This window comes from Platalea leucorodia, assembly GCF_965183815.1.
Source record: "Platalea leucorodia genome assembly, chromosome: 7".
In the NCBI taxonomy this organism is placed as follows: domain Eukaryota; kingdom Metazoa; phylum Chordata; class Aves; order Pelecaniformes; family Threskiornithidae; genus Platalea; species Platalea leucorodia.
The window spans coordinates 72,397,183-72,418,037 of NC_138829.1; the positions used below are offsets into that span (position 1 = coordinate 72,397,183).

Below are 20,855 nucleotides of genomic sequence, written 5' to 3' on the forward strand. Positions count from 1 at the left end.
ACGGGGGATGCGGCTGCCCCCGCCCGCCATTGCCCCGAGCGCGGAGCGGGCGGCGCCGCGCCCCGGGAGCCGCGGTCCGCAGGGCCGGGGGCGAGGGGGCCCTGCCGACCCCAGGAGCTCCCGTGGGGCCTCCTCCCGGCCGGGCACGGCGCCCGAGCCGCCCCTCAGACAGCAGTCCCTCTTGTGCCCGCGGGGCCTCTCCGGGGCAGGGCTCCGCCGGTGGCACAAGATGGCGGCGAGAGGGTTGCTGAGGGTGAGGCCTTCGCCCCTTCAGCAGCCTCGAGGAAGGACTCGCAGCCGTGCCCCGCCTGCGTTAACCCGTTGCGGGAGCTCAGCAGTGCGTTTCCTCCCTTGCTGCCGTGGCAAGGCTCAGCACAGCTTGGCAGCCAGGGCTGCGGCCTGCGCTGCCGCGCCAGGGAGAGCCCCCCAGCCCAGCAAGGCACGTGTTCTTGGGTACCTAGGGCGGGTCGGTCAACTGAACTTCATTTAAGCTCTGGAGAAGGCAATCCTGTTAACGTGGCTGTGCTTCTGAAATAGGGAGTGGGACTTGGCTGGAAACGTTGCAGAGTCTGCCACTTGGCCTTTAAACGGAGGCTCTTCAGATCATGCTGCTCCCCTCATTTTGTCTTGTATTGTTCCAATTGTGGAAGCTGCCACAGTAATTTCCCTTCCCGATATACAAGAATATGCCTTTGTCCAGCCTTCTCATGCTTTGTCCAACCCAAAGAGAAGATAATGGAAAGAAGGGTTAGGTTTGAGTCCTGTTTGAATTCCGTGACTATGTAGGAAATGTGTTCTCATTGTCTCCAGCGTCCTTTGCCAAGGAATAAGAGAGCCTCCCTCGTATTACATCGCTTCCCTTCTCTTTGTTCTCGGCCCTGCATTAGCTGGCATTGAGCAGGGTTGGGCGGTTTTAGCTTGCCAGTGCAAAATGTTGTCTTGGACGGTATCTGTGTGTAAATGCTGGCGCGTTGTCTCAGTTGCATGTACCAGAAGTAAGAGAAATTTGTTCTTCAAGGTGATGAGAAAGGGGATGTTTTGGATTCAGCTGGTGGCTTTCCCAGCATTTGATTGCTATCATATGTGGGATTTTCACCTAGCCCTGTTTTTAGATGTGAATGATTATCAAGGCAGTCACATCCTTCCTTTTGCATGGCCGTCCCCCAGAAACAGAAGGAAACATACAGTTTCAGATACTCTGCTGTGTATCTCAGACTCACAGCGACAAGTCGTTAGGAAAAGCCAGCCCTTAACAACTGTTTTTGTGTCCTGTTGCTTTAATTTATATCCAAGTGAAAGAGACAGAGATGGAGTTATAAGTATAACTTAACTATTTTAATAAATCTTATACAGTGCATGGTTATATCATTTTATCCTTCGTTCAATTACATTAATGTACAGTACATTATAGCATTATCTGCAGGCAGTACAAATATAACAGATGCACAGCTCAGTCATATGGAAATTTTTAAAAGTGACTTCTGCAATAAGGTCTACTGATATATTTATTTTACGAAATGCTCCCGTGGCTCCCAGCTGTACAGAACTGTCGTGTATGCTTCTGTTACAATCCCCAGTAACTACAATTGTGTGATTTGTTTTCTTTTATACCCGAAGACAAGAATGGTGTCGTATTTCCTAGCTCACCGTTTGTTTTTATTTTCATTTTAGAAATGATTGAGCCTCCTGTCCTCGTAACACCGATGGTTTGCCAGTGTTCACGCCTGCTTCCCATCTCCTTCCTAATCCAGAGCCAGGGCTTCTCAGGAGGATTGTCCTCTTCATCCCTCCCTGACCAGGTGAGCGCCCTTTGCAAATTCCAGCCGCTGTGGCAAGCCAGCAGGGTTGTGACTAGAAACATGATCCTCCTCTGCAAGTTCCCTGCCTGCACCCTAATTCTGCTGGTGCTAACAATGTCCTGTTTCAAGATTAAGAAAATATATCATCCGTTAGAAACGTTTTTGGAAGAACAAAGCCAAAATTGAGAGGTGCGTCAGTACGCTCAGATTTAGACCCGTCTTCCCCAGCCGCTGCTTTACAGCTGTACAGCTTTTTCCATTGAATGCGCAAGGACAGGCCCAAATTGTGCAAAGACTTAGGCACAGGCTTAACCTTTTGAGGAGGTGGGACCATTCACAGCCCGTAAAGGAAAGCGCATGTGTAAGTCTTTGAGGAGCCTGGGCCTGAATGCCCATTCACCCAAAGTGAAGGTGTGTGAATGAGAGGGGAAGACAGAGTCTTCCCCGTCTGTGAGCAATTCTTGTAGATGTGTTTGCTTTACTGCATTCCTATCAAGTTACTCTGTAAGTAAAATATAGATATAAATACAGCGTGTGCCAAAGATGCTGTGGACAGGAAATCTACTATATGCTTGCTTGAGCTTTTAAAACTTTGAGTAAATTATTGGTGCATAATCACTTAATTATGTCTCTAGGGAAGGGGACTTTTTCCTCATCCCTATTTGTAGATTGTAAGAGCGAAGGGGTATTTCACTAGATAGATATATACCTATGCACATAACATTATTAAGAAAAACAGGAAGTGAAGAACAACAGCCTCTACTAAATTAGATTGGTTTTTTTTTCTTATGGCCATTTATTTTGTATTAAAACAGCCTTTCTAAGTGTGCTTTTGGTTTTTAGATATTTAGGAAGCATTTCAGATTACTCTTTGCAATGAACACCTGAAGGTGGGGACGAGTGGCGAACACCCTGGGAAGGGCTTTGGGTGTGACTGGGTTGGGAGCAAATGGTGGGGGCTTATCTTCTCCTTGTTTGAGGCCTGGCTTTGGCAGTCCTGCAACTTCCCGGCACAGGATCGGTGCCGAGGTGAAGGGCTGCGCAGCTGCCCTGAGCCCCAGCCTCTGTGTAAGCAGGGATGATCAGGCTGAGCTCACCTATTTGCAGGTCCAAATCACTTCAGTTGTCACAGGTTATTACACAATGAAAGCCCAGTTCCACTGTTCAAAGGCAGCACGAACTGGTACAGGTATTTAAGGAAGCAGCCGGTCTTAGGTAATGTGTGTTGCAATTCTAGCCTCGTCCAGGGGACGTGGGGGGACAGAAAAAGGACAGTGAACTCTCACAGGGCCTGTGCTAGTGGGCTGCAGGGGCTATCTGCCAGAGAAGGAAATGGGAAGTAGGGGGAAAAGACTTATTTCTGTGGTCCAGACTCTAACAATTCAGGCTGGCTTGTTCTGTGCTGTGTGCCGTGCCCTCTCTTCCCGAGCCACGCCGGCGAGGGGGGTGGGAGCAGGTACGGCTCTCTGAGAAAAGCTTTGCAGGGTCTTTTTTGCTTGAATCCAGCCATTGTCGTACATTCAGACACGTGTGAAGTCTGATCTGCTCTGATCGCATGCACATAAAATTTCAGTATAAAATATATAGTTATAAAAAAAAAAAAAATACTTCATGCAATGTTAAAACACCTTTCCCAATGGGACATGGTCTTATTGTCTACCCTTATCAACAGCGTTCAAGACATTGTCACTTTGGTGGCAATTACACCGCTAAGTGGAGCGCTGCTGTCTCTTGTCTGGACTGGGGATCACTGCTTTCATTCCCTTTTTCTGCACTACTATGACTAATAGCTGAAATAAAGCAGATGATAGATTTTAATGAGCGGAATCAATCCTTTCCTGGCGACGCTTCATGATTTCTTCGAGCTCGGACTCCCCTCTGCTTTTCTAGAATGGAAACAAAACAGGAGGTTTGAATTTTAACTTCAAGCTGTAGTTAAATTATAATATTTAACTAATGCTTTAAGAGTAGAGCTAGTTCCAAAGAGATGAGTGATACCGGTAAGAAGGCAGATTCATTAGTGGAGACAGGGTGATCTGCCTTACAGATTTGGGGCCTTTTTGCTTAAAAGACTGCTCAGCATTTTTAGGTGGTGTGGTTTGTTTTGGTTATGTGGGTTTTGTTTGTTTGTTTTTAATTGTGTTTCTCAAAACGTCTGTTTAATGGGATATCTGACACTGCTGGTACAGGCACCCATTCAGGTAGGAGTTGTCCAGAAAGCTGCTTACCTCCAGTTGGTTTTTCTCCACCGTGATTTTACTGTATACTCTGTTCCCCTCATCACCACACACTTTCTTCAGCTCCTCTCTGTTGAGGGAGAAGAGCTGAGCTCCAGTAAGGATGCCGAGGTGCTCCACTGTCCTGGGAAGACACAAAGCAAGGAGGTGATAACTGTGCTATGCGTGGCCTCTTGCCACAGGCGAGGAGTCGGAGACCAAAGGGCTAGGAGCAGCTGACGTGCAGCCCCTGCGCCAGGACCGTATCACATGCCAGGCCCTGGGGCTGTGCCAAGGTGGCAGCTGATGGGTCACCCAAGCTCTCGGCGGGGACGACAGCGAGCCACGAGGAGCGGGTGAAGCCAGCGTCACCCTGGCATCCACCGTGTCCCCAGCCCCGTGGGTATTGCGGTGATTTCACTCCAGTTGCATCACGTTTAGGGAGGGATCCTGGAGCTCCTCTTAGCTCGCTGTGCAGAGCGGGAGCTGTAACTCCTAACCCTTGACCACGCGCAGCTTTTTGGTCCTTCCCCGGTGGCTGGGAAGATTTGCTAGCCCCGGCTGAGGGTCCGGCTCTTCCTCAGAGATACTTTAGGACAGCTTCTCCAGAGACAGGCAGTCACCTGAAATTTGCATTTCAGGCCATGGGTTTAGTTAGTTAATCAGTTATTTTTCTCTAAGTTCAGCACGCTGAACTGGCTAACTGGGGCCAGACAAGCACCAGCGGTAGGACGTTGTGCAGCGTTTGGCTGAGTTGTGTGAATAAGCAAGACCGTTCCTTTATGTGCAGCTACTCATTAGGTCTTTCACCGCACTGTAAGACAAGGTTTATTTGATAGTGTTTAAGAAAGAAAAGGAGTAGGTTTGGGCTCTGAATGTACTGGTTATGTAGCCTGGATTTAATATGATTGAAATCTAATTCGCAGCACAGGCTCTGTAAGTAAATACAAGTGACTTGTAATCCAGTTGAAATGTTGCAAGCTGCCTCCCCCACTCCTTTTTAAATGACGGACCAGCATTTCGTATGGTAGTAAAGCAGATCTTACTCTTTGCTGAATGACTTTGCCTCCAGCCAAGCTTTGACTTCTTCAGTGCTGGATTCGAAGGTGAGGGGCACAGAAACTTCCTGAGGCTTTTCCACTTTGAAATTCCTCTGGGGAGGCTGAATTTTATTGTTTGTGATCATCTTTAGCAACTCATCATTCAGCTCGTCCATTTGATGAATAAGTTCTGGGGAAACAAGGCACAAGGTAGAGAGTGGGGAATGAAATCAAGTCGTCAGTCACAAATCCTATTAATTTAATGTGTTTGCAGGGAAAATGTAAGGAAGATCAAAACGTGGCTCAGCATTTCTATTAACTCTGGAAATACACCAAAGGAAAGAGCTTACTTTTGTATTTTAAAGAACAAGCTTGAGTGCTTTTAGAGCAATAGGTTGAGAAATGACATTTTGACCTTCAAACTTCCGTCAGGAACAAATGTGTCAAGGGAGACGGCCACAGTTTTGGAGGCTGGCAGGCTGCTGGAGCAGACTGTGGGAAGCATTCATTCTGTATGGCTGCTGTCTGCAGCAGGTGCTGGCAAGGACCTATATTTTCACCTATTTTATATACAAATTTATATTGGGATCGATCTTTTCTCGTGCTGCTAACCTATCCTGTTCATCACACCTCATTCAAAGGGCATAAAACCCCACAACACCAGCTAGCAGAAGTTTGCTCAAGGGTGTAAAACCTGCTCTGGCAGCGTCTTTGCTTCCACCGGTGCTGTCAAGTGGTGACAAGGGACAGGGTCCCTTTTCCCTGATGTCTGGTGTTGCTGGTGTGCTTTTGCTTTAGTTTGTCATCTTCCTGTTTTTGAGTTCCTTAGTTCCCTTCGGGCTATTGAAATAAGGAAATTGCCCTGCAAACTTAGCGGCAGGGAGGGGAAAAAACCCAGACCACATGAGACAGCAGAGGTCGGGGAGGCCTGACTATCTCTTTCTGAGAACGAGGTTCCCATTTTTCTGTGCCCCTGTGCTGCCATTTATTTTCTTCCCATTGCCCCTTCGCTGTCCCCTGATGTGGAAGGCCAATTGTGTGAGTACCTACAATTAGAGTCTTGTTTTTGAGCTGTAGCCCTGCTCCCTCCACTTTTCAGTCCTCTCTGCTGCTTCTAATAAGTAATTTGCTGATCCAGGTCCTCAGAGCTCCAGCGTTTGCTGTGCAGCTAAATAGAAGTGGCAGGAAGCATGAACTGGGAGTGAGCAGCACACTCGTAAAACTCCAGTGACACACCATCCAGTATCACTTTTTCCATGAAGCTCCTGAAGACTGTGGAGAATAACTCAGGGTTATTAAGAGATGCTTGTCTGCGATGCTTGTATTATGGGGCTTTCCGTCATCCCAAAAGGGCTCCTGCTGCCAGGAGGCCCCAGTAGCTGAACGGTACTACCTGGAACCTCCTGTACACCTCCTCCAAAACCACTGTGGGTCTACTGCTTATCACTAAAAGGTGCAGTCGCTCCTTGTGCAGAGCCTTATGAGAGGGAACGCACGCTTGGGTAGCTCTGAGTAACCAAAAACAGTAGACAGACCATTATGGTGAAAGTAAAGAAAGAAAGAAAACCACGGGGATGGAGAGCAAGCAAAAGCATGTGCTCACAGAAACTTTTCAATTAAGTCCTGAAATGCAAAACCACGGTGCCAAGCTCTCTGGCTGCCCGAGGCTGCTGCGTGCGGTGTAAAAGGGAGCGCGGTGTGGGACACCTACGTTCTTTGGCGTCCTGGGGAGAGTTGCGCGATAGCATTTCACTTCCCCATTTATCCCCAGCGTAGCTGGCAGGTAACTTGTGAGTTGGGCTGGATGGTCCATATCCCCTGGGGCTCAGGTCTCCTTTGTACCTCTGGTTAGACTAGGTGATAAGAAAGAAAAAAAAAAAAAAGTGTAAGAAATTTTTTTTGCCATTTTTTATTTTGTTAGACTTTTTGCCTCCCACCCACGATAGCAAACTGAGGGACAAATTGCCGTGTTCTCCCTGTGCTGATCTGGGGCCGCTCAGCTGAGGCTGATGTGACCTCAGGTGGAGCTGCATGGAAGAAGTTAATTTCTGGGGTCTCATGGGAATGAACAGAACCTAAGCCAAAGACGGAAGACTGCGTGAAGGCATTTACGCCCCTGGAAAACGCGTCACGCTTGTCACATGGAGAGGAGTGGTGGTTCATGCCTGCTTACTGCTGCTGTGGATGACTGCTCTCGCAGGCGTGACTCGGCCCTTTAGCCTTCTGCTATGCAGAAATGACTGCTCAGGGGACTTCCTTGGAGATGGAGAGCAAGGGAAGCAAAAGGTTTTTTACGTGAAGAGAAAACAAACAGAAATCCCGTTTGAAGCGAAAGCATCACTGCTGCAGTAACTTGGTGTTAAGTGGGACTGCTGCCAAGTGCCCAGAGCAGTCTGGAAAGAGTTTTTTGACATTTTGATTAAACTAACAGGGCATTTATCTAGAGGCCTGCTGGGGCACCTTATGCTTTGCCCAAACTCTGAAATACCAAAGTGGGGAAGCAATTCCATGCTTCCTTAGGGCATTTAGAGCTCTCCAGCTCCACATTTTTGCAGTGCAAGGTGCTTGAGAGCAGTATTCACTTACTACTGAGACAGTATTTCTATCTACCTCCACTCCAGTCAGTAACTTGTTCCTGCTGCTGAACCGAACTGGATGAGGGAACTGTCTATCTTTAATCCCCAACAAAAATCTCAGCATTTTGGTGGCAAAATTTGCTTTTATGGCTGCGTTAGCGCTTTTGTCCTGTTCACAGCACAGCCCTGAAAGCAGCAGGGTTTCGCAGCAGAGGAGGTGGTAATCCATAGGCTGAGACGTGCGAGGGTTTGGGGGGGGAAGGCGCTGCCAGAAGGTGGAACTCTTTCAAGCCACGGTAGCCAGCAGCTCTTCGGTGACACCTCAACACGAGCTCTTTCTGTTGGTGCTTCTGGCACCACAAGCCATGGTGGCAGGCTCGGGGTGGGTGTCCCTTCGAGCCAGGGTCTCGCTGCATCGCACGCCGCTGCCCGTAGCACAGGACTCGGCCTTCGTCTGTGCCATAACCCTGCCTGCCAGGCACTGTCGGCAGCAGGCAATGTGCTTGGCATCTCGGAGCAGCAGGAAAGCATGAGGCTGCCGTGTGGATGGGAAGGGTCGGCCTCGCTTGGGGAAGGTAAACAGCAGCAAAATGTGAGAGTTTTATCATGGGAGACTCAGGAATCCCCAGGATCCTGGCTCATCTGCTTGTGAGGGTTCATCCCGACTTGTGCACGGCATCCTAAGAAATCCAGGGAGGTCTAATTACAAGATTATTCTTGGAGGCTGATTATGCCCTGCAGCTGGCTACCAGTTAAATATCACCTGACTGCAGACCTGTTCGAGCTCTTCCAGTTTCACCACATCCAGGATATTATAAGGGACGTAACCAGCCTGCCCGCTCCGGTTGAGCAACTTCCACCACTGCTTATTATCTTCCAACACCTGAGAGAGGGGAAAACATAAATTTGCGAGTAAGAATATCAGATTTCTGGCATATAGTGAAAATAAACCACACGGTAACATGGAGTTGTCAGAATAACGTCACTGAGGCCAGGAGCTGGCAAATGGATGTTGCAGTCATTTGCCATTCAGGACTGAAGGCTTTCCTGAAGAGCATCAGAACTAACGACGAACAGGAGAGCATCTCTGGGGGAAAACAGATCTGGGGTGCTGAAGAACGCATAGTTCCTACTTAATTTGCCTGTTTCTCCATCTTTTTTTTTTTTTTTCTCCACTGACTGAGTTTGTGTTGTCTTTTTGCATTAAAAAGAATAAACCAAGCGTGACTCCTGCCAAAGATGCTGGAGTGTTATCATATAACTTCATCATGTGTCACATCATAACATAACATGATCGCATCGTAACCATGATGTGGCAAGGAGATTGGAGATTGCCCGTTGCTGCGCTAGTTCCTATTGCTCCTGCCCCCCTGCTCCTTTCAGCAGGCTTGTTTTTTACCCAGAACTGTGACTTAAAAAAAAAAAAAATAAATTTTTTAAGTAATCTTCCCAGAATGGGTGAGCTTTGCTGGCAAGACCCACACGTGATTCTCGTTCTAGCTACATTTTTGAACAGAAGTTTTTTCTGAAGTCGTAGCTCTGTTAAAGTTAGTGGGTAGAACAAGTCGTGTCGTGCATTTACCAGCTGCCAACAGTATTGCAGTGAGAGAAAGGTTATCAAAAAGGATGTTTTCATAGAAAATAATTCCTTTGGGGGGGGAAGTGGTAATAACGAACATAGGCCCAGCAAGTGGGTGAGCAGCGTGCTGCAGTGACTTGTTTTCCTTCCTCCTTATTGCTAATTAAGATGTGACTGATGGGTTTCAGCTGAGCAAATGATCCAATGCATACAGTCAGCCTGCTCCAGCTCAGATGTAAGGCTTTAGATTTGAGTAAGGCTTTAGATTTGAGCAAAGCTTTGTGTTACTGCTCAGAAAACATCAAGCAAAAATTGAGTTGGCACTTGCCGGTATCTGGAGGCCTCTCTCCCGTTCCTGGAAGGGGGAGCAGAGCACAGCTTTTCCCCGAGCGCGTCCACTTACCTCCAGGATTTCATCCTTAAGCACTGAGAGTTCATTGGCATTTCGCGCGGTGAAATCGTAGCGGATTTTGGCATATCTCTTCGGCAGAGCCATTCCCTGTGCCTCAAAATTCCTGCAGGAGAAAAAAAAAAATGGAGTTTTAGTGGAGGCCCGTCTAATAACTAGGGGAACATAGGTTCACTGGCAATAGAGGAGTGGTGAAGACTGTGTGCCAGCGCAGGTAGAGAGACAATTGTGCCTCTTTGCTACTCTATTTTGAAGAAGATTTTCACCCCTCATTTTAGTGAAACACCCTGTGTTTGGGGGAGGAAAAAAAGGCAAAAAAAAAAAAAAAAAAGAAAAAAGCTGTAGGGTTGTTTGGTTAGCGGCCTTATTGGGGGACTGTGAGGCTCCTGCTTTCAGGGTGGAAGGAAAGACTTTTTCCCCTGTCAGCAGCTGCTTTGCTGCAGCAAGGACTGGGGAGACTGACCAAGCACAAGCAAAATGCTCTGATTGCACCTCCTGTGAAAAATAAGTGTGAAACCCTCGTGTCCTGATAAGTGGAAACAACTGCCCCATATGCAGGAGCAGGGGAGAAGCAGGCACCGGTGCTGGGAGAGAGGGTACTGAAAACGAGTGTAGGTAGAACTGACTGGAAATCTGTGTTTTTTTCATCAGGCAACGAACGCTGAGCTACTGCAACAGAATTCCGCGGGTTCCCAGGAAAAGTGAGTTCGAGTGTTTCTCTTCTACGATACGTTTGGGGGGGCAAAGGAACGGGTTTAAGTATTTTGCTTGGGAATTTCTGATGCAAGAATATACGGCTTTCAATGTTGAACTGACTTTTCATTTGGAGAGAGAGAGACAAAATAAATATGTTAGATTGTCAAAAATGGAAAATGGTGGGAAAAGTGCAATGAAAGATTCCTTTGGATCCAAACTGAAATAGTTAATAGGTTTGGGTTTTTTTTTTTGCCTGGCTTAGGAAAATTTTGCAGTTCTCATCTGTTTCTCCTCTGGTTAGGATGGGTGTAGTGTTATTTTTTAATTCCAAAAAAATGTTTGCAGTATGGAAAAACTGTCTTGCTTTGTTGTATACGGGCAGGTAGAAACTACTTTAATGCACTTTCTGTGAATCCTTCTGCTTGTGACTTGCAACCTGCACAGCTGCCCGGTGCAGAAGACTCCCAGGCGCTGTATTCGCGGTGGGCATGCCAACGGGGTTGGTTCTCACCCAGTTTATGTCAAGTTCTGTGTAACTCGGTGAAGCCAGTGCTTCCAGCACTGCTAGCAGCTATGGTTTTTAGCCTGATGTTTTTCCATTGCCGAGTTCTTGGGTTTGGTCAGTGATGTTAAATCTGTGATCTGTGGAAACTCGGCTCTTTGTTGGACTGCTTCTGAGGCATCTGTAAAACCTGACTTTGAAAAGCAAGCCCATTATGCTTAGTTTTATTCATTTTACTGTCTTCATTAGATAACTTCTGGTGGTCTGAGGGAGGCGGAAACCCCTGGTTCGATATCGTGCCTGCAGCTGTAGCGCTGTCTTTAGCTTGCTTGATTTGGGACACCTCTGGGTCGAGTTACAGCCACATGCGATGTATGAGTTGCAAGTCTGCAGCGGGGGAAGAGTTTGGAGCAGACTCTCGGACCGATTGAAGCCACCAGTCAAGAAGGGGAGTGGTGGCCGTACCCAGCAGCGCCCTGAAGGCAGGGAGGGGGAGAAAAGCCAACTTAAGTAGAAGTTACTTCTTTTGTAGCATTCCAGAAGGTAAATGAGTCATGAGAGAAGAGGTGACAGCTGGAGGAGTTTGAGGCTAATGTGTACTTTGCATGCACCTAAGGTTTTACACAAGCGACCTTTTCCCGATTATTGTAATATTGCTTGGGGCTTTCATGACAGTTCTCTGCAGCCCAAAGCCCTGGTGTAAGTAATAATACTGATGCATGGGTATTTTTGTTAATATAAGGTCTCTTGGTTAGAAAACTGGTTCAAACTACCTCGAAAAAAGCATGAGTACAGCAGGAACTATGTCTGTCATCTTGGCCAACGTCTGGGCAGACTTGGCTGAAGTCTGCTCTGGAATGAAGAAGGCGTCTAAGCACATCCTCAATTTTAGCATCTGCTTCAGTGCCGTTAGCTTTGATGGTTTTCTTTCTTAAATGTTATCCCTAAGGAAAACTTGCTGTTGACAGTCTGAAAGGTAGGTAAAAAGATACAACGCCTGTCCCAGGAGAAGAGAGATCTCATCTCCTCATCCGTGAGCCCACACTGTAGTTAGGCTGGGTGTTGTCTCAGGGACACGGTCACCTTGGTAAAAAGGCACGCTGTTGATTTGTATTCCAGGACTCGATACTACTATTTATAGTTTGCCTGTGCTGAGACTAACAGGTGAAAATGTTTCCTTATGTGTGTTATCTACCAGTTGCTAAAGATAGACTTAAATGTTCTCATGTAAATTAAGTTCTCCTTATTTTTCATAACCTCACTGGGAAAAATGGAATTGGAGAAGAGAATTTGTTACCGTAATTCTTTCCCTACTCAACACTGTGTCTGTACCATTTTGTGGTCCCACCAGGACCTTTGATGGGGTGAATGGGAAGAATAAGTTATTTTGCTGATATCATTGGATTTAAGGTATTTTGCTGTGAATTTGAACTTTTTTTGTAGTAGTAGAGCTTATAAATCTTTCAGATTAGAACATAAAACCATGAAAAAACAGTCCGGCTTGAAGTTTTTTTTCCCTGTTCAGAGCTGTCCACAGAAAAGTGCATAGTTAAGTGCTTTGCTGGGTCTGGACTTCCAGTCTTTAAAGATTTGAAGTTGGTAACTTCATGTCAAATCACTGCAAAGCAGAGTACGGCAGAGAACTAATTTGCAATTTGGGAAGAGTTTGTTGAAACTCGGAGATCTTGGGAAAATTTCAGACGTAAGCCTATGTAAACAAGCAAGCAGATGAAAAGCCTCTAAACTTTGAACCAGAAGTACTTTGATAAAGACTTTGTACCACTGAGTAACTGGGAATAGAAAACCAGCAGTGGGGCAGAGCGTTGGGTTAGATTATGAAAGAGCCGTCTTTCCCTTGGAAAAGAGCCTGAGGCATAGGGGTGGCCTGGTTGGTTCTGGGTTGGGACCTGAACTTCCCAAGACTTGTGAAGAAAGGGGAGGTTTTTCCCCCATTTTCTGGATTTATCTCATTAAGAAGAGTTGTCTTAAGACAATAATAATAAGAACAAAAGGGCAGCGCGGTATCTTTGCGCATGATCCTTAACGTCGCTTTGGTGGGCTGCTGTTAGGAAACAAGACATACTGATTGACTAACGAAGTCAGTCAATATTTTGGCTCTTGTGGTGGAAAACACATGTAACCCATTTCCTTGTAGACCTGCTGGTGATTAAAAAGCAGACGGCGTTTACATGAATAATCCCTTGTCTGATCTTTGAGTTCTCTTGATCTTGTTAACAAGTCTGAATTAATAATGGCAGAGAGTTATCTACCAGGATGCCGAAACATTCTGGCGTCGTGATATGTTGCGGCGGGCGCTTATGAGGTCACACGGTGGGAGCCGTGGCCAGGGTGGTGCTGATACGTTACCTATTTACGTGCTGAGTTACGTTCTGTTTGAAGGCATCCACGGCTTGTGTCTGATCGGAGGTCTGGCCGCGCTTGAATGAGGAGTTACGGTAAGGGTATCCGTTGGCTGATGATAGCTGGAAAGGTAAAAATGAAGTCAGTGTTACCAGGAAAGGGGAAAGCCGTATCAGAGAAAAGGAGAGTCAGTGGTAGGTGAATCATGGCCTGGAAGCTTTTGGTCACGATGAGGTGCACACCAAAGAAATGTTCTTCAGGCAGACCTGCATCCATGGGGCTCCGTTACGGAATAGTATCTTACTTCCTTTGATCAGGAGCTGAGGCTGATTATTGCTGCCCTTTTCTGGCCTTATTTTCTTTCCATATTTAACTGGAGTGACCAGATCCAACTGAGTTTTGAGCCGACTACTTGTTACACACCACCGCAAGCTCTGCAGATCCATCTCTCACTCTGAAAAAGGGGGAGGGAGAGGGAAGAGAAGAGAGGATGACCGGGGGCACAGGACTAACCTCTTCTTGCAAGTGTCCGATGTCTATTTCCCAGGGAGCTCCGCGGAAGATTTCTATGGGTGGTTCCCAGCCATTGCGAAATTTGGGGATGTAGGTGGGGATGTTTGCTTCTCGGGGCCATTCACCTCTAGGACATGAAGTGGGGAATATGTGGTGAGAGTCACAAGGAACAGGTCTCTGAAAGCGTGTCAGGGAGAAGCAGGGGCATCAGGGCATCCCCGACCCTCTGACTCGGCTATAAAATCAAGCGTCCTGCCTGCCTTTCTCAAGAGCTTGGGGAAGCTGGTGAGATGGCAGCTCTGTCCTCACCTGGATCTGGTCCATGTCTCTCCCAGGGAATCCCAGAGGTTTATCTCTTTTGGTGTCAGGTGTCCTCTGAGGAAATCTGTGGCGTCTTTAGAAAGAAGCGGGCTGAGGACAGACCTGGCAAGCTCAGGGCCACCACAGCTACTGATGATCTGGGTTATACACAAACACACACAAAAGTGAGAGATTTTGCAGGAAACATTCAAAATATCGAACCAGCGCACATGCATAAAGGAACAGAAATCAAAGACAGAAAAATCAGTAGCTCGGATCCTTTGGAGTCTCTGTGCCTGCCCCCTCCAGAGGAAGCCAACGTACCCTCCATGGTGAGTACGTCTAAACCCAGGCTAATTCACATTAGACTTGCACTTCCAAAGTTCTCCTCTGTGCCTTCATATGTAAGGGTGAGGTTTCACAACACAGATGAACTAAATTAATGGTTTGCTGCTACCTAAAAGGGATGCTGTATTCCCTCAGCGTCCCCGTATTACCCTGGCACTGCACTGATAGTACTCGATGGGCAGATTTCGTTAAGAAAAGGCAAATAGACAAGGCAAATAGTTCCTGACTCAGTTGTCCAAGGTATAAAATGAAAGCCAGAGGGCAAGCCTTCGTGACAAGGGATGGCCTGGCTCCTGTTGGCAGCAGCTAATCCTTAGTCAGCTCAGTTGTCTCAAGAAACATCAACCTAAATCTTTGAAGAAGACTGGTCGGTTCAGAGGAACACAAGAATTTTTCTATTGGAGTCAAAGCAAGGTATAATCTAAAAATTATCCATTGTTAGAGACAGGATATATCCAGGATAAAGTGGAAGCTGGCACTTTAAAAGATGGAAAACCATTTGGTATTTCTGTGTCCCTTCTGGCTTCTTTTTCAAGTTAGGATTTCTGCTTCCTATTTTCAGTGCAAATATTGAGCCATGTTTGCGTGCAGGTGAGATCAGGCAGATTCCCGATGGGAAGCATAGGTGGCTTACGCTTTTGTTCGCAGTAAGTCTTTGTTAATGAGGTGGAAAGATTCATATTTGCTAGCGTTTGTGTATTTAGTTCAAGCTGGAAATCAGATCAGAGGCCAGAAACACTGGCTTTGTTGCTTCTAGACTTTACTGAGAAAGCTTTAGCCAGTTGTGAGCAGTCTTCTAACTCTCCTGCGTTATCTAGCTGCCTCTAAGTGCAAAAGCAACATTAGAAATAAAAAGTTGATTCACAGGTTTCCCTGCAAACTCGGTTTACCAGTTCCAGCGGCCCAAATAGGAAATGCACCAACTCTGAAGCGCTGGGGTTCTGGATGTGCTTTCTCAGTTTGGCCTGAAAAGGGAAAAGAAACCCAGTTTAATCCTAACCCGATTTTGCCTTCTCTTTTCTGGAGGGATTGTTGCTGGCTGATGTTTGCTACAGTTAATAACGCAGCCTGAAAAGTAAGGAAACTTTCCACAGTGCACTTGAAACCAGGGAAGAACAGTAAGTGATCGGGCAGCAGGAATCATTCAGTTTTAGATCATTTGTATTTTGTGCCCATTTCTAAGGGCGTTGAATTTCAGGAGGGGTGGAGTACCTACTCTGTTAAAAGCGGTCCCTTTGAAGCTACTTTGAGCAGAAGCAGAAAACCTTGGCTTATTTTGAAAGTCTTAGTGAAGAAGGGCCAGGTCTATTGCTTCTGACTCTTGCAAAGTTGAAAATCCCACTGGTTCCCGCAGGGCAAGTGTTTTGTGGGGTCCCTTGGCAAATTGCTGACAAGAAAAAATCTCCACCAAGGTCTTGGCTGCAGCGCCTAGGGCTACCCTGGCCACTGAAATGCGTGGTATTTGGAGCAGACTGTGGTGGGATGGAGGAGCAAATGCTTAGGATTACTTTACTGTAAGAACTGCGTTTCATTTACAGCAATCAGCTAAGCTGTGGTGAGAAACCCCTTCAGTCTGTGCTTCCTTTCAGCTCTTTCTTGTGTCGTGTGCTGCTGGCATTGCTGCAGTGGGAAACAGACTCCCTCCTCCCTACCGAAATGCAAGGCATTTTCAATGCTGGTGATTAAACATTAATGTGGAGTGGAAAGTGTGAAATAACTGCTGGCAACAAGGTGACTAAATGAAATGGCACTTCCAGGGACGTCGCAGCCACGTGGCACGTGACAGCGGCGCTGGGGCAGACGTGGCAGTGCTCCTCCACTGATTCCCCGCTCTCCTCCTTGCTTGCCCCCGGCTTCTTGCCCGGAGAGCAGCTGCTCGTCGTGCGTTTGTGGGTACACAGGCAGCAAAGCCCAGGGCCCGGCCGCAGGGAGAGCTCGGGCACGTGAATGGGTTTCCTAGGTGTGAACTCCCACGCTGCTGACGGGGCAGCAGCAGCGGCGCTGAGCTCGGGGGCTGCGTGCCAGAGGATTTGCAGAGATCCGCAGCCCGCGATGGGCGCTTGTGGCTGCACCGCCTGATTGCCAGTGGCCAGCGTAGGACACTAACGCCAGCGCAGACCTGTGCGGTGACAGGGTTTGGCTGACCACGCTGACTCCACTGTATTTATCTCAGCTGTGTCAGCGGTCCGAAAGGGCTGGGATGCAACAGCCAGGCTGGAATTTCTTTATGCTTGGAGAATCCTCAGCTGCTGCTTCAGGGAAGCTAACGTCCCGCTGTGGCACAGCCGTAGCGGGGCGCCTGATCGGTTTGTGCGAGAGCAGCGGTTGCTGGCCAGGACTGCCACCTCCAAGACTCGGTTCTGGTCCTGAGCAGGCAAAAATTACGCATATTTGCTTCTAAAAGAAAAGGTTGGAGCTTGGTGTCCTGCATTAAGGTTGTTTACAGTCTCTGTGGTTTCCTTACTAATAACTTCTCAGGAAGGATCTTGTTAGGCTGTGTTCGCTGGGCAAGTTTGGTCAGAACTGACAGAATTTCCTTCTGGCTCATTACCCTCCTGGTGTCTCAAACTTCACTAAGCGGAGCTGGCAGCACTGGGAACATCTTTATGCTCCTGCTTTTCATCCCCTTTTGAAGAGGGCAGCTCCTCCAGGGGCTAAAGAGAGGAGGAGCCAGGAATCCTGGGGCAGTGAGGGACATCAGTTATGGTTAACCAGAGCCCTCCCAGGCCCCTGGCTGAGGCAGCTTCACAGCTGCTCTGTAGGCAGAATTGGATGAGAACAATTTAAAGTAGATAAGACTTTTTTTTCTTTTTTTAACATTTGCAGTCCTCCGTTTTATGCCTTGTAAGGATAACAAGGACTACAGCTCTCGGAAAACTACCCAGCCTTTTAAAGGCCACAAGCAGAAGCGAATATCAAGGTGGGGATGTCTGTGTAAGCCTTAGCACAGCTATCAGCAAGGTGGGCACGGCAGTTCTTGGCTCTCTAAGCTCACGGCTTCGCAAATGCTTCAAGTCAGGACTGTATCTGAAAAGAGATCCAGGCATTGCAAGGCCCCTGGCTGCTCAGTCCCATCCTGGACTTTACGTTTCTAGTTTCAGTCTAACAGCTTGGCCCAAGAGACCTGCACAAGCCTGACACAGTGTTTGTTCTGGATTCTGAAGAATCTGGAATTTACACCTTTGTCCCTTGATCGTGTTTTTGGTTCAAATTTCACTTTAAATGCTTACTACTGTGATATATGGGGAAAAAGCCCTGTCACTGCATGGGATGAAAATACCCTCCGTGTCTTACCAAGAGGTTAAAAGCCAGTTTGGTTTTCTGGAAGCAGTCGATGAACTCGGCCTCACTTGGGGGTCTTGCTCGAAGAGTCAGCATGCCCTCTTTTATGAGAAGGTGGAGAGAAAAACACTTTAATTAGAGCATCCCTTTTCAGGAAAGTTTCATCTTGCTGTCAAGCAGAAGATGCAGCAATAAAGGGTGCTGAGACTAGAACTGCTAAAACTCAAGGGTTCAAGAAGCCCCAAAGTCTTTCTCTGTGTTGGAGGCTTCACTAGGCTCTATGGGCTCTACAAGAGGTCCCCACAGACCAGCGGCACCTTCCAAACTGGTGTAGCTGCTGTTGGGTCCATAGCCATGCTGCTGCGTCAGCCTGGCCCTGCTGGGGTGTACGCTGAGGTCTCCTCCCAACCTTCATCCGTGCCCCCGGGTTCCCCGTTTGTTCTAGCTGTTGCACTGTACCTGCTGGCCCTTTCTTCTTGTTCTTCTTCCCTTTCTTCCTTTGGTTGAGCTGTTTGAATGCCTCTGCAGCCTTCTGAAGCCTGGCCACAAACACTTCAATGTCATCCAGAGTGCAGTTCAGGATTTGCTGTGAGGACAGAAACGCAACAAACCAAGGTGAAAGAGCGCCCAGGCTGCACGCAGCTGGGAAGCCCGAATCCCAGAGCGTGCCGCGCTGTGCCTGCTTCATTTCCTGGAAGAATGCACAGGAATGGGGAATCCAGGCATGAAATTAAGCTGAATTCATCACTTTCCAAACACAAAGCTGGGCCTGGTTGTGTGCTGTACTTAGCAGTGTGACAAGCGAGCCCTGCTAATGGAAGTCTGGAAAACAGCCCCAAAACCGGACTGCGGGCTGGGGAGGAGCAGCCCTTCTGAAATCAGCAGAGCTACCTCAGGTCAAAGGAGATTGTTACCGACCCAGCGATGGAGCTTTGCTGTTGTTCACCTTGTATTTATGACCGGTAGATATCAGTTTAACAATGACTAGACTATGCATAAAATGTCTGCTCGTGGAGGAGCCCCTTGCTTCCTTCCTCTCTTCTCTCTCTCCTCCCTGTTGACTGTGCACTGTTCCTGTTACCAACCGTTTCTTTTTCAATCTTCTGTGCTAAGACAGCTCGGGATTCTTCGTGGTCTTGAGAGCCGGAGCCTCGTCGTTCATAGTCTGCAAACAAGGGAGGGAGAGAAAAAGATATTTACTATGAGAGGCTGAAAATAGGCTCCATTAAATGCAGGAACCCGTGGGATGGTAACTCCCAGCGTGGTGGTTTATTCCGGGTTATGAGAGCACCTCAGGAGATCACAAAGAGGAGGAGGTGATCAAAGTTGCCGATTAAATCTTCCAAGGTCACAGCACCTGCCCTCTGTGTTGATACGCTGCCTGTTTTCAAATATAAGCAGTGAATGAATCACGAAGAGCATCCAGCTGTCGGCTACGGGCAGAGACCTGCAAGCCCCGGTCCCCAGGTGCCGCGAGTCACTAACTCCTTTGCCTTTGATGCATCCAAGCTGACTTACGCCCGCAGAGCAGCTGAGGAGCCGCCGCGCGCATCGCAGAGCGCTCCACGTGTACGTAAAGTGCGATTAGATTAACTCCCACTCTCTCTCCTAACCTCCAGCGCTCCGCAGGAGCCTCCCTTGTCCCAGAGGACCAGTTTAACTGAACAGTAGCTGAGAAAGAAGAAATAAGACCTGAAAGTGAATGCAGCTGTCACTTGCCTAGAAAACAGCGTGCCAGGAATTCTGCATGACTGATGTTTAGGCAGGCCCATGCACAAATCAGCATTTTTGTACAAACTCATATGCAGTCTCTCTCTCAAGTGTTTTTAATGGGCATTAAAAAAAAAAAAAAAATCCTGATCCAAAAAAATGCCTGAACACAGGCACCTCCCAGCTCCCAGCCGACAGGCACTCAGTGAGGGGTGATATTTCGGCACGAAGAATTGCTCGGGTGGCCTTTTGTGAAAAGAGTAACGTGTCAGCTGAGTGAAGTGGGGTTGAGAGGGCTGGCATCGCAGGTGTTGGGACAGCAGGGTATATAACGCGGGAGAACTGGGGAGGCGGTTTTGGCAAAGGACCGTGAAAAATGTACGTCAACTTTAAGTGTTAAGACGAGGTGATTAGTTTTGACAGGTTTTGTAGAAAAAGCAATAAGGCGTGTTTCAAAGGAGAGGCGAGCTCAGCAAACAGGCATCATTCAAGGCTCTCTTCTGTCAACCTGCTTTCGTGCCAGGCTCTGTGTTCTCAGATCCAGAAATCCTGCCTGGGTAAATGCCCGGCTCTGCTGATGTAAGGAACGGACTGAAAGCGTTGTGCTGAGCATCCTGGGAAGGGCAGAGTTAAGGGTGGCCATTTCATTAAAAACTGCTGTGCATCAGGATATAGATGTTTATACGTGGTCCAGCTCTGAAATATAGATCTTATTTTCATTATGCAGAACTGGCCCTGAAATAGGCTCTCCGTTCAGGAGGCCAGAGCAGCTGCTCGGCTTCGGATCCCATCCTCGGGAAACGAGTGTTTTCTCTCCTCAGCTGGTGTTTGGAGTTTCTTACAGTATCCTGATTACGTGTTTTCCTTGAACCTAGAAGTTAATCCTAAGAGAAGGTGGTACAACAGGCAGTGATAAGAAAGGCTTACAGTTTGGTTGTCATTTTAATCAATTTGAGCTTTTGTCAGAGAAGCAGCTCAAAGCTCAAAAGAAATTTTGGGCTTTTCTCCAAAAAGAAATACAAGTTTTCTCAAGCCAGCTCAAACGGGCTGAAGTCAGGATGGTTTTGGAATAAGATTTTAGATTCGCACGAGAGAGGTGCGTTCAGATCTGCATTTCCACACTCAACTCTAGGAGAATTCATGCAAACCACTTGATTTCTGAGGGTGAAATCTTGGCTCCTGTGAAGTCAGCAGAGCCAGGAATTTGCCTTTCTGACCAGGTCTGTCTTGTCTGTACGTCTTAAGACCACCAGTGCCTGGTCCGAGCTTCGTGTGATGGCTCAGTTTTCTGAGGGGCTTTCACCTCTTTTGGGAATTTCGGTATCCCCAAAATACAGGTGTCGTCACAAGGAGTTTCCAGGTGTTTTGATTTATTGAGCTGTTGTTGAGCAGAAGATGCCTACTGCTAGCCCAGTGGGTACAAATGTTTGCTGCGGCCCAATTTTTAGGTGTTTATAAAGCACAGCCGGAGATGCAACAAAATGTTGTACCTTTGGTACCTGTCTGTGTTTACATGATAACACG

The 20,855-nt window shown here is 47.6% G+C and overlaps 1 protein-coding gene across 1 annotated transcript in view; it reads right to left on the reverse strand.

The window, feature by feature from the left end:
• Positions 1 to 1,365: 1,365 nt before the first annotated feature.
• Positions 1,366 to 20,855, reverse strand: part of EPS8L2 (EPS8 signaling adaptor L2) — a 65,489-nt gene continuing 45,999 nt past the window's right edge. The window contains exons 9-21 of the mRNA XM_082318934.1: positions 18,707 to 18,786; positions 18,081 to 18,207; positions 17,634 to 17,722; positions 15,230 to 15,304; positions 14,001 to 14,149; positions 13,692 to 13,818; positions 13,185 to 13,300; positions 9,614 to 9,725; positions 8,407 to 8,514; positions 6,767 to 6,908; positions 5,062 to 5,245; positions 4,028 to 4,160; positions 1,366 to 3,685 (exon numbers count right to left, since the gene is read on the reverse strand). Coding sequence (XP_082175060.1) covers positions 3,614 to 3,685; positions 4,028 to 4,160; positions 5,062 to 5,245; positions 6,767 to 6,908; positions 8,407 to 8,514; positions 9,614 to 9,725; positions 13,185 to 13,300; positions 13,692 to 13,818; positions 14,001 to 14,149; positions 15,230 to 15,304; positions 17,634 to 17,722; positions 18,081 to 18,207; positions 18,707 to 18,786 — 1,514 coding nt within the window. The 3' untranslated portion in view covers positions 1,366 to 3,613. The remainder of the gene's footprint in view (positions 3,686 to 4,027; positions 4,161 to 5,061; positions 5,246 to 6,766; positions 6,909 to 8,406; positions 8,515 to 9,613; positions 9,726 to 13,184; positions 13,301 to 13,691; positions 13,819 to 14,000; positions 14,150 to 15,229; positions 15,305 to 17,633; positions 17,723 to 18,080; positions 18,208 to 18,706; positions 18,787 to 20,855) is intronic.